Source organism: Haemaphysalis longicornis, unplaced genomic scaffold, assembly GCF_048455015.1.
Source record: "Haemaphysalis longicornis isolate Haplotype H1 unplaced genomic scaffold, Haemaphysalis longicornis Haplotype H1 scaffold_2, whole genome shotgun sequence".
NCBI lineage: Eukaryota > Metazoa > Arthropoda > Arachnida > Ixodida > Ixodidae > Haemaphysalis > Haemaphysalis longicornis.
Genome location: NW_027526295.1, coordinates 116,607,431 through 116,621,118, shown reverse-complemented (window position 1 = coordinate 116,621,118; position 13,688 = coordinate 116,607,431). Strand labels below are relative to the sequence as shown.

Here is a 13,688-nt window from a genome sequence, read left to right as displayed (position 1 = left end):
CCTAGTAGTGGGCCTGACTAACAAAACTTGCACTTGAAGAAACTTTAGTGCTAATAGTGAGTGCGGAAAGGATGCCTAATCATTTACTCCCTCTATGATGCGCCTTTTAAATTTAGTCGTTTCAGCTTGACATCTTGGAATGTAGTGTCTGAGTTAAACTCTACAGGTATTGCGCCAAATGGTCATAGAAACAGGACGTTACATATTTACGTGTAAATCGAAACAAATCCTTATTAAAGTAAAAAGCGATCCTGTTGACTCACACATATCCCCTTTTTTTCAGTCTGTAATGTGCTGGGCATTATGCAGGATCCAGAAGTGAATATTACGGACTGGAAACGTTTGTTGTACTCATATGGTTCGTATGGCACTACATCGATGTCCAATTGGTAGCGAAAGTTTTCTAATCAAAGCCAAGTAAAGAAAAAATGACTAACGTATTTGCACAATTCTACCGCATCCCCGATGAACACGCAGGTAATAATGCTTAAGAAAATTTGAAAACTTAATTTCACGCCGATTCTATCACTCAGGTGTAAAAGATATGGCGCCAAGTACCTGGCAGAAGACATTTTATTCTACGTACGCAACTGCGACCGCACGAATTCCTTACGCTTAATAACCTTGCTCATCCAGGTCCTCCTGAAATTAAAACTAAAGCAGGGAAAATATAAAGCCGAATTCAGTTTTGAGCCCCATTTTAACGTGCTCGCAAATTTTAAGGATACTTTTAGCAGGCAAACTTCTGTGTTAGAATCGTGCAATTACAGTATGGTGTTTTATGCTAGTAGGGTCAGCTTATGTTTGGGAAGGCTTTTACGTATAAACAGTAACGGAACGTATTAAGATGCTTGAGAACCATAAAATGATAGGAAAAGCATTTTCTCCGGTGACCTAAATGCAATGCAAGCTGCTCTTATCTTTTGGATAGAGGGGCGTTTATGGTTGACGTTTGCCCATCATGTTTTATTTTTATTGTGCCCAATAAAAGAGCAAGCTTTTTTCTGGAGTTCGCGTAAATGACACGATATCTCGTCCTATTGGGTTTAAGTGCCAAAGCGGATTAAAAAAAAAACAAGAGAAGAGTTAGTAAACTCAGGAAAACAGGAAGGCCAAGCAGGCGTTTTGCTTATCATTGCCCTTCTTATCAGTTAGGGCTGGGGTGTCTCGGGTTTTGTGGACTCCGCCACTGACAAAGCCCACGTGTCGACGGAAACTTTACTGTTTATTTGAGGGGCACGGACGTTTCAGTTGGCACATGCCTAGCAGCTTTCCTTTACAAAGCCACAACATAGTCACCGGAAGACCACAAAAGGTACGTGTGTTTATATCCGCGTATTAAAATATCCAACAATTCATACTTTAGTTGAACTTTTTAACCGGTTAAGCCATGGCACTGTGCTGTTATTTGGGACATGTTAATACCTTTCTCATTCGGGCCTCAGAAACCGCCGATTACCCGTACCAAAAGTTACTCGACATTAACTACAGTCAGTGTTAACTGTTAATATTACCTACGGCCACTGCTCACAAAAGCGGCATATAAAATAGTGTTCTCACAAAAGACCGGAACTTCAGTCACAAAAATCACAGATTTAGGCTCCTCAGCTAGGAACTGGACATTGTCATTTAGTTATACATGGATGCGTCAAATATTACCATTTAGGCATATACACTCTAACTGATATTTACTTCAGCAGCGTACGTTGCGACAAATTTTATACTTGCATCGAAACAGCCTTCAAATGTGCTACAGGCGGTAATTTTATTTCCCATGGGAAAATAAGCCAGACAAGTGTCACCTCTTCGAAAGATTTACCTGATATTTATGGTGATTTTACACAGCTAAAAATGCTATCAATGCTTATGTAACAAACCTTTGTGTAACGAATTCCTGGATTTAACGAAGTTTTTCAATTCCCTATTGCCAGCCTCATTGAAACCGATGTGTTTGTGACCACTATGTAACGAAAGCAAGGCGACGGTTAAGCTTGATGTAACGAATTGGCTACGCTGATGAGCCATTGTTTTTTTTTCACTTTTTCTGAAAAAACGGCCACAGATATGGAATAATTTAGCGAATGTTGCCTGCACCGAAAACTATACCGTGCGTTTCCAGTTAGAGCGCGGTTTCGGTTAGGTGCTAGGCCTGCGTGTCTGTGTGTCGCGCGTCTCCACTTCTTTCTGAGGTGACGGTTCGTCGGTGATGAGTTCTCCCGCCAGGAAACAAAAAGTGTTATCGTTTAAAAACAAGCTCGCAATTTCAGGTTCCGTCTTCGCCGGCGAGAACGATGAACGTTGTCGCCCGGTACACTATCCGAGCTTGCACCCTGACAAAACGTTTTATTACGGCAAAGGTTATCACCTTCGCGAAAAGCTGTTGAGGCACCGAAGAGTGTCAAAAGGAAAAAGTGATAATTAGGTTACGTTTGCGAATACCGGAGTAAGTGACCTTGATTCTTTGGAGTGCCGTGAACTGTCTAACTTCGTGGGTAAGCAGAAGGCGCCAAGCACGCATTTTCTCACTGTGAAAAAAATTCCTCAAGGTAAAGTTCAGTATACCTGATGTCTAGCGTTTTGATGTAGTTTCTGCTTCATTTTATCAAGTTCCTTACATTCATTTTTAACTGTACAGGCAAGCCTGGCTGCAACGAACCTCTATTTGACGAATGCCTGGATTAATGAAGTTTTAAAGCTCCCATTGCCACACCTGTTGAAGCCCATGTGTTTGTGAGCTCTATGTAACGAAGCTGTAGCGGCGGTAAACCTTGATGTAACGAAGTCTCTCGTCTGGTCGGTCATTCTTTTGCACATTAACAAAAATCGGCACGAGAAAAGCGCTACTTTAGCTAATACCAGCACTATTGAATTTAGCCAGCCGCTTCAAAAACGACTCGAATAGCATAAATATAAAATTCGTCAGGATGATAATGACTAACGGAGCGGTTACAGCCATTCCGTGGCTAACTTCTGGTTTTTCTTGGGTAGCGTGACGCCACACCATGTGGCAAGGGTAAGTAAACTTTGTGGAGGTAAAAAGCAAAATCGCCCGTGGGTACGAGATTTCGGCGCACGTTAAAGATCCTCGGATGGCCAAAATTATTCCGGAGCCCTCCACTACGCCGCGCCTCATCACCTCCGTTGCGTCGGCGCGTTAAACCCTGCAATCAATCAAGAGTAACTAAACTTCACTTTTTCTTCGCCCGCACCGCGAACAACCGTGCGTTTCCACGTGGGAGTGCGGTGTCGGTTCCAGACTAGTTTGGAGCGGCTAGGTCTGCCTGCAGGCGCGTAGTCGCGCGTCGCCACTGATATCTGTGGTATCGAATTGTCGGTGATAAGTTATGCTGTCAGAAAACGAAAAGTTTTGTCTTATCAAGGCGTGGTCACAAGTTTCAACGCTGTCTGCGCCGGCGAGAAAGAAGAATGGCGCCGCCCGGTACAGTATTTCAGCTGAGATACAGCAGGCTGAGATACAGCAGGCTGAGATACAGCACTGAGATACAGCACTGAGATACAGCAACTGAGATACAGCAGCTGAGATACAGCAGGCACTGAACACTTTTTAGAGCTAAAAAGAGCATCAAGTTTCTCAAAGAGCATTTTTCTCCACGCGTTTAGTTCTTGAAATGCGTTGAGGCACCGAAAAGGGACGAAATTGACATATGATACTTACCTTGCGTCTGTGAATACGGAAGCAGGTCCCCGTGCTTCTTTGGAGCGTCGTGTAGTGCCTAAGCTAGTGTAAAAGCAAAAGTCGCAATTCCGCAGTATCTCACTGTGAAATAAATCGTTGAAGTGTGTGTTCACCTTCATCGCTATCTAGCATTTTGGCTTCGCTTCTACACTAATTACCACAAACGTTAGCTCGAAACCCGCATGTGACAAAAACCTGCATGTAACGAAAAATTGGGAGCTTTCATCAACTACGGTACATTGAGGTTTAGCTGTATTTGCGGATAAGGAGGCCTGAACGTTTACGTGACTTCGTAAAGTGTACGTTTACTTCGGAACGCTCAATGTTCTTATATCTGGAAGCACAGAATGTTTACCCCTAAGAATCTGTGACTGTTCTTGAGCACAGAAAACGGATAATATTTGCCCGCGACAAAGATACAGCATGCGTGGCAATTGAATACTGATGCCTTCGCACTCACTTTGCCATAAAGTGCTATGTCGTTATAATATTGGTTTATTTCTTTTTTGTAGCGTTTAACATGTGAGCAGCACTTCGTCGACCACTGCCTAGTAGAGCAAGGAACAAATTTTTCGTCCAATCATATCACCAGGCGTTGCGGGTCAATCTTGATTTCGCATCAAATGGACCCCCGCCGAAAAATTGTGGACGAAGCGGTGGCATCCAGGAGAGACGAGCTACACGCCGTGAACCAATTCCTATGGAAGAATCCCGAAACTCGTTTTGAAGAGCACAAGGCCCATGACTGCATCTGTAGGTTCCTCGAAGACGAGGGCTTCGCCGTCCAGCGCCACTACATCCTACAGACCGCTTTCCGAGCAGAGTATGGAGGTAAGAACGTTTTTAGACATTGATAAATACAGTGACTTGATGGTATCCCAAGCTGGATGAAAAAGACCTGAAAAAATGCCGTGCACACTTCGGCACTTGTAGGTGGTTTACACGAGATTTGGAAAGTGCGGATGGTGGAGTTTGCATTGTTGTGTTGAAGGAGAGAATAACGAAGAGTGTTTTGCGTGTGCATCTATTTATCCCATACAATCTCGCGATAACTTCTATGCCATACAGTATCCACAGCACTTTATCGTGATAACAATGAAATTACACAATGAATTCCCGGAACCTGTTTGACAGGGCTACAGATGACGAAAATGAAAAAAAAAAGATTGATCACGACAGTATGCTTATCTAACAGTTACCCTCGAGATGTGTTGGTGGCCTCAAAGATCGCCATTTTCACAGAGCAAGCGATATCATGACCGGTAACTAAGCGAAAAAATTGTAGAACAATTTAGGGGTTTAATTTTACGTGCAATTTACGGTTACGGCACCACAAGAGATTCATAGTTACAGGCAAAAAAACGATGTATACTGCAATTACAAAGGATACGAATGGCGAGCATATGACGTGAGTGGTGTCCAGAAGTGGAAACTGGGTAGTTAAAAATAGGCGGAACTATTGACCAGTCTCTACTGTAAAGAGAAAGCCCAGGACTGTATAAGATACAAGATCCAAGCACAAGTATATTGAATACAAGAAGTCGTTGGCTGCTTTCATTGCCCCGCATGACGTTCGTGCCTCATATATAACTGCGTATAAAGAATTCCTGAAAAGGGCATCGTTATCAACAAAACATTTGAGGGTATTTGGAGTTATACTAATTTTAGTGTCATTACACCACATTTGTAGGAGCATCAACCGTGAATTTTCAAAATAGCAATCGAAGAAAAAGAGAGATGTACTAACTTGTGCGGTAAAACATAACGTCGCCAATGCCAAAAAATGAAAAGATTAGAGTTGTTCGCCCTTCCAAATGAAAACACAACGCAAAATTAAAACTGGACACCAAACACAGGCACGTCTGGCGCAGTGGTGTGTACTGGGGTTACGTACTTTGTTGGTATTTTGCCCTGCTTTGTGATTTCCGTATTCCTACTCGTAATATTACCATGCTCTGCGTCCTTGCATTGAAAGTGAGTACTGCAAGCTTAGGACTAGAAAGGGGCACAGTGCTGTTTCGTCATTCTGCCCTTGAAACCTACACCACCAGAGTGAGGCATGTGTGGTTAGGCGTGAGTTGTTTTCTAAGAGCGTATCCACACCCCACCACCATATAAATTGCATTTAGGTGGTGCCTTGTGGCACTCGGCTTTAACTCCCTTTAATTTCCCTTTCTTTCTTTACTCTTTTTTTTTCCTTTTGAGAATTATTTCTAGCTCAGTGTTCAGAGAGATTCACAGTATACTAGTTATGTATTATCATGTTTGCGATTTCTTCTAGTGCAGCCAGTGGTGAGCAAATTCAGTGTCAGATATTCTGCTACCAATCATATCAAAATCACTCTGTACAAACTGCAATGGAGGACAAAACACGCATGGACTGCCGACATAGCTCAGAACATTTATTTTGCATTCCAACTTTTTAAATGCTCCTTTATCTTTATACGCACAGTGGGCAATGGTATCATCATGCTGGACTCCAATGTGCCAGTGTATTTGTCCAACAATGCTCAAACCATAGAAGAAATCATTGTTTCTGAAATATACCAAACAGAACAAGCTATTATTAGTTGAGCGCCGGCTTTCGAGTGGGCTTCTGACAACACGTCGGGGGATTAGCGCACTCGAGAAGCTTTCGGAATTACAATTCCTTCCCGGCGGGGCCAGTGGCCTACGAAGAAAAAGGAGATTAAAAAGTTCCCGAGGGCACATTTCATAGCACTGTTCTCTATCCTTGCAGCTTATATTCTTCCCTCGGCGGAGAATCACCTGAATGGGATATTCGTATATCGTCCGTATTCCGGTCTGAGGAGCCGTTTTAGGAATGATTCGCTCCTCCACAACTGGTTCTCTCCGTGGTTCTCCTTTGGAATATTTCTGAACGGACCTAGTACAACGTGTAGCTATTAATTCGATTCTTAGCACGGCATAAACAGAAGACGCAAAGCAATCACCCAAAAAGCGCGCAACGAACTCCTGCAAAATGTAAACAAGTACATGAACAGTGCAACTGTCAGCCACATGCACACAAGCACAAAAAGAAAAAAAAATTGGCCGAGTATCTTTTTGGTGTCCGCCGCGCGCTGCGTTCCCACGGTGGGGTTCTCACACATACTTCCCAGGGAGCTAACAAGGTTCGTGGAATCACTCCGGGACGGGTTAATGGCTTGACCATTGCCACTGCCTTCTTCGCTGTGCTGCCGCCGCCACGGGGTCCCATTGTCCGGTCGTCGCCGTCTGGGCTTTCACGCGCACGCGCGTTCAGTTGCTCAGGCCGGGGGAATACCGGCGGCTCCTTAATCCCTTTTGGGGCAACAACACTCAACGCCGCTCAAAAGCCGCTGTCAATCAGTGGCCGCCGCCGTGTCTGGTCGGCCTCCCTTCGTTTCCGTCGACAAGCGGTGGGAAGTTGAAATTCTCGTGATTGATATTCGGGTTTTAGTCGCTTCGGTGCATTTGGCGTAACAACTGGGCGCCATCTGTTAGTTTAACTTGTAACAGCGTGCAACGCTAAATTTTTTCTGTCGCGATATGGTAATGATTGTGCCATCTGTTGAATGTTTTGCGAAGCAAATTTCCTATTAGCTAGCTCAGACATTCGTGCGGTATTTCCAGATGACTGCCACCAGCGAGGCGAGCGCGCTACTGCGAAGTTTCAGATTTGCTCAGTTGAAGCATGACCCACGAATCTGTGACAGCGTTTCCGAATAGGAAAAGGGGTCACACACCTCAACAAGGCTTAGAACGGAAGCGAATAAACGTCGACCGAAGCGCGAGCGTACTTTTACGCAGCGCCCAGACAGAGCCTTGCATTGCGTATTCGAAAGTTGAACGGCTTCTTTTAAATTATTTAAGACGAGTTTATTGTGTCAAAGACTATATTGTATAAAAAAGGTGAAGCAATGCAATGAATACGGTATTTTGCTTTGTTTGAGACACCAAAATAGAAATTCTTATATTTACTTTTGGATGAAGTTTTGGTTTACACCTACAGAACTGTGTCGCGAATTATTCCCTGTCCAGGGAGAAACGGTTATCGGTTAGCTGAAAGCCTTTGTGCTGCTGACGCTCCGGTTGTGTTGAGCGGGCCGTCGGGAGCGCAGCTTATTGTTAAAAACGGTCAACTAAAACTCTCTGTATTGGAATTGGACCCGAGTCGACAATTTCAGTACCATTTAAATAGTCAAAACTTCGAAAGGCCACAGAAAGGGAGGTCCAGTTAGTGATTAAGGTTACGTCTACGTCAGTGGAGTTCCATCTCAAGAGGCAGTATTATATCATGCACGCAGCATTCAGTGTTAAGACATACACTACAGAATTCAGTATTGCTCCAATATTGGTTATTTGTTTTGATGGAGCACAGCTCAATAATGATACCCGCCGTCTATACAACTTCTTTTCATGGAGTTTTAAGACCTTTTTCAAGAGGTTTTAGGAATTACGTTATCTACGTTTACTCACGGGTTCCTTCGTGGCACCCGCTAAATTCTTTCTCGGATCCTACACATATTCAGCTTTGATAGAGATGTTATACTTTGCGTTGGTATTCAAAACTGACTGTTCGTGAGCGTGAGGCATAAGAAAATACATACGAACACACCATTCGCTTTTACAACAGCTTCAGAAGCAAGTGATAAGATGTTTTGCAAGGGTGCCCGACGTAAATATAAAAAAAGGAAATAATAAAGTTTCCCTCCCAGACGAGTCGTTTACTTCAAGGATAATGGTCAAATGGCACTTTGAACACTTGGGACATAGAGTACTCACACGGGTTACTCACATAGTTCCCATTGGGAAGGAACACACAAATTATGTTTTAAATAGTGTCACATATAGGCTAGCCCGAAACACCCACATTTATTGTAATTTCTGAAGTTAAGTATAAATGAAGGCAGTCCCCCCTCCTCCACCGTTCCCTGCCAACGCCTTCTTTCAGGAAAATGAAAACACATTGTATAAATTTTCGCCTACTTGAATTCTATGACCTGTGTACATTTCCGGAAAAACAATGATTTACGTTAAAAGGAAAAGAAGGGATGACGGCACAACCGTGATTTTCGACGGCACATAAATGATCCGTCAAAGTGAAGGTTTGAAGGTTTCTACGGAATACCAATCTGGTAGATGCGTGTTGGTTTGGCTGGAAAAAAAAATCCCATTCATACTGCATATCTTTACTGTCAATGTTATGTTTATTATTTGCAAGCATTGTCCAAATATTCCCACGAAAGGCTATCTGAATTTTACTGTCGAGTGTCTTCCATGCATGTGTGGACGAGGCAAAATGAATTCGGTACCGTGATTATTGTTGTCTGTTGTGCTCATTGCAGTATTCTTGGACATAAAATCGGCATTCGATTCCGTTTTCCATGATGCAATCCTAGCATCTCTTGCTGCTCTTGGCTTCGGGGGAAAACTTTATGCGTGGATAACAAACTACCTACAGGGGCGAGAACTCTTCGTGTGCACTCGGAACGTCAGCAAAACCGCATTTCATATCACGAATTTGTGCGGGCACCTTTTTCGGGTGACGTGTACGCTAATTTCGATGTTCGACAGTTTCAGTAGCGCTCGTCGTGCTACCCCCTCCTCCCCATCGTTCTACCTCCTCAATTATGCACTGAAAATGCTCAATAATCATTTATTGCGCTAATTGCAGAACTAAGGCATACAATAAATATACCTAAACTGCGTCTTTTTCCATGTATCTTTTTTCGTTAAAAGGGCGTCTTTTTTTGCGCAGCTTTTTTTTTTTTTGCGTGTGCTTTTGGCCAGATAATCGTCATTCATGGCAAGAAAAATCGCGGATCAAGCGATGGTTCATGTTCGGCACGGAGTTCGTTAACGCAACCACTCGAACTCATTTTGCTCTGCATTTGGAGTGAACGCAGAATGCTTACATCGCGTGCAAACTTCTCTTCGTTGTGAGAATGTCACATCTTGACAGTGCTCTGTCCTGCTACTAAGTTCCCCGAGGCCGTACCCTTGAAGGAGTTGAGCTCAGTGGAAATTGTGAACGCCCTACTGTCAGTGTTCGCGAGGGTCGGCTTCCCGGCGGAGATACAGTCGGACCAGGGCACAGTTTTTACGAGCGCACTAACGACGACGTTTCTCGAGAAGTGCGGAGTAAAACTCATTCATAGTTCCGTGTACCATCCTCAGTCGAACTCTGTCGAGAAGCTTCACTCAGTAATGAAGCGCGTTCTCAGAGCCATGTGCTACGAACGAAAGACTGACTGGGAGCTGTGTTTGCCGGCCGCGATGTTTGCTTTGAGAACGGCTCCTCACGAGACGACCGGGTTCACGCCAGCGGAACTTGTTTACGGGCGCTCGTTACGTTCCCCCCTCCGCATCCTCCGGGAATCGTGGGAAGGGAGGGGCGAAGACCCAATGGTTGTAGAATACGTACTCTCGCTAATGGACCGCTTGCACAGGGCACAGCAGCTAGCGGGCACCGCAATGAGCACAGCCCCATATGTGCTCACATAACAAGCCCATAGTCAGTGCAAGCCAGCCTCTCTCATAATGGCTCGCGACTCAGGGACTGCCTTCGGCTCAGTGCTCACCATGTTCTCACCGCTCCTGTGTACGTTCCGCTCTTGTTTCGCTGGAAGTGCACTATGTCTAGTCGAATATGACGCACTGCCGCCAGAGAGAGAGAGAAACACTTTTTATTCCTGGCCAGGCTAAGTTAGGCAGAGTTGGAAACAGATTTAAATATTTTTACATCATCGGCATATAAAAGAAAATTACAATCATTAAATATTGTCGCGACATCATTTATAAAGATTGAGAAGAGAAGTGGCCCCAGAACTGAGCCCTGAGGGACACCACTGGTGACCTCATAGGAAAGAGAAGACTGTCCATTTACATGCACGAAACATGACCTATCACATAGATAATTGCATATAAGAGATATCAGGGATGGTTGTATATCAAGCTCAGATAGTTTTTTGGCTAAGAGCTCGTGGCAGACGTCATCAAAAGCCTTGCTTAAATCAAAGTAGACTACATCAAGTTGACCTCTCCCTTGCACAGCTTCCGAAGAAGAGGAATGGAGCCATTGGATTCGTATTCCACAGTAAAGTTGATCGAAGCTTCTGATGCTGTAGGAAACACGTTTTGCGAGCGTTTCCAGAAGAGGAATGGAGCCATTGGATTCATATTCCACAGTAACGTTGATCAAAGCTTCTGATGCTGTAGGAAACGCGTTTTGCGAGCGTTTCCAGAAGAGGAATGGAGCCATTGGATTCGTAGTCCACAGTAACGTTGATCAAAGCTTCTGATGCTGTAGGAAACGCGTTTTGCGAGCGTTTCGAGAAGAGGAATGGAGCCATTGCATTCGTATTCCACAGTAACGTTGATCAAAGCTTCTGCTGCTGTAGGAAACGCGTTTTGCGGGCGTTTCCTGTGCGTGCTTTTTAATAGGCGCGTAGCTGGGCAGCAGCAGCAGCCTTGGCATATCCTCTCGCATGCCAGCTTATTGTGGAAAGCGGCGTTGGGAACTCGCATAGTGGCATCCCACCGAGATTATTTTACTCAAAAAACAATATTTTACTCTTCCATCCAAATTTGGCCATCTTCTTCAGAAAATGCCTTCATATCTTGTCAAAATGTTCCCCTATTTTCTTGGTTGTCATGTTTGAGGACTGCCCACATTTTAGCGATGCTTCAGATTTTCATGTATAACATTTGTTACAGTGGGCGTTCACTGATGGTACAATTTTCATATCCTTTTTGGTACGTTTTGCAATACAGCTTTCAAGGCTAAATATTTTACCTGCTTGATATTTTTTATTTTTTTAGGGCCTCAAGTTAAGAACATACTGGACCATCCCTAGAACTTCAACATGTGCCGAAATCTGATACACACTGGCTCTTTTTCTTTCTATCTACATTGCAAAAGCAGCCAGTGCAACTGGGAACTGAACATGCAACACCTTAGCCACTGAGCTCCCACAGTGGGTAGAGTAGAAGGGGCCACGACGACAAAATACAAGTGAGGGTTATTAAAAAGGCTGCCAATTTTAAGGGAAACTTCAAACAAATGAACTAGATAATAAAGGATACTGATGAAGCAGTGGTGACTCCTCTGCCAGTCTATCGCTGGGTCTTTATTACGTCGCAAGGTCTTCTATGTAAGGCCGGCAGCCACTGACCAAAGCCTCTGCCAAGGAACAGGACTGTGCGATCAAAGTTAAACTGAGATCAGAGTTTGTCTTCTAGGCCAATTCTCAAGGCTCCTAGAGGAAGAAAAATGGTATCTGTACATTTCGCAAGAGATTGAACTGTTTTTACTCTCAGCCACGTAATCACAACTCCTTGTACAATCAGGACTGTGATGCCTCAGAACACCGGAACGGCGTGACAGCAGAGGAAGGATTGTGAGTTTTAAAAAACGCTTGCGTCATTTTTTTTTCGAATTTTTTTCCTTGATGTTTTCCAGTTGTATTTATAGTCGAGATTTTTTTTAGAGGAATTCGTGACAGCTCCAGCAGATTGAAGCAGAGCAATAATGGTATTCTGTAGCGTGTGCTCTATTATAATGCTATTATTTTCACTTTCCACATCTTGCCACCCAACCGCACAGTTAAGATGTACGAACCCTGCTTCCCTCCGAAATTTTTTTTCTTTGTTTCCTTGGATATTACAAGCGTATTTCATGTCTGCTTCTTTTTTTGGATACGTGTTTTTAAAAAGAATATTTCGCATCATCTACCCGGAGGAGAATAAGGCCGGACTTCCCAAAGTTTGATGTCCCACTCACTGGGGGGACTCTCGGCGAAACAAAAGGGAAGAGGCCGTAAAGCACCGCCAGTGTGTGCAGCCTTTGTGATAGCGCGCAGGAGACGACATAGCCAGTGTTGAGCACACCTTCTAGCGTTGTCAAAGTATTCTGTAAATAACACTGAAGTGGTTGTTGCGATAAACATTAGCTTTATTTTCCATGGCAAGTCGCGTAGCAGAAAGCCCGTTTACGAAGTCTGTGTTCATAGAGATTTGAAAACAAAATTTGTATGCGTTGAGTCTGTATTTTAAAAGCTCACTTCTTGAATTTATGCCGCTAAAAAAAACCTTGTTTATTTCGTGCAACCACTCCGAGAGGCATTTTACTAACGACCCCTCTGGGACCTCGCGTAGCGTCTGCGACAGACTTTGGTTCTCTCGGGACGTTGACCCGATCCATGATTTATAGCGGCATTCTTGTACTAAGCTTTGAACGGTTCACATTACGTTGCACATAACTGGGATTGTGGCTTCCTTAATTCGTTTTGTTTTTGGCCGCTTAGTTTGGATGAATGGGCGAGAAATATAAAGAGCCGTAACAGTGGAACATCGTAAACAAACACGCCTAAACGGAATTGCCATTTAAACAAAAACAGCAACAAGTGTGCACGCTGATCTCTGAAAAAAAGCCCTTTCAGCTAAGTGCGTTCTTGTTGTTCAACAAAACTCTTGTTAAAAGCTGGGAGATTTTGGGGGTTATTTTAGGTCCAGTTTAACGAGAGTATACTGCACTTGTAGATCTTATCACTGCGCGCGCGCGAAAAACAAAACAAAGCGCAAAACATAACACATCAAGAACATGTGGTGAGCATTTTCACAAACGCTCATCGATAAACATCATCTCCCTGTTGTGCAGAACAATCGACGTATCGCTGACACAGTCATTCTCCCTTTTTTCTCTCTTCGTTTAATACTAGCGCTGGTCTTAGGGTAGGCACACAAAAACCTATTAGGCGCAAATACTTATTTTTTCTGTTACAGGTGGTATACCTGTGCTGGGCAACATTCCCCTCTCCGCTTTTCGTAGCAGGGAATAAAACATATTGAAAGCTCATGTCGCATCCTACAACTTTTCTTCCAAACTGCGGCCGCTAGTAAAGACAAATTGTTTCTTTCTTTTCTTACCATCTCAGGAGCCAGCTGGCGCCGCAGACAGGAATTAATTTTCACTTATAAGCTTCAACAATCCCCGAAACAATCACAA

At 43.8% G+C, this 13,688-nt stretch overlaps 1 protein-coding gene across 2 annotated transcripts in view; it reads left to right on the top strand.

Moving 5' to 3' along the window:
* Positions 1-1,191: 1,191 nt before the first annotated feature.
* Positions 1,192-13,688, top strand: part of LOC144167318 (xaa-Arg dipeptidase-like) — a 50,016-nt gene continuing 37,519 nt past the window's right edge. For both annotated transcript variants that reach the window (XM_077696616.1, XM_077696615.1), the window contains exons 1-2: positions 1,192-1,315; positions 4,290-4,528. In XM_077696616.1, coding sequence (XP_077552742.1) covers positions 4,321-4,528 — 208 coding nt within the window. In that variant the 5' untranslated portion in view covers positions 1,192-1,315; positions 4,290-4,320. The remainder of the gene's footprint in view (positions 1,316-4,289; positions 4,529-13,688) is intronic.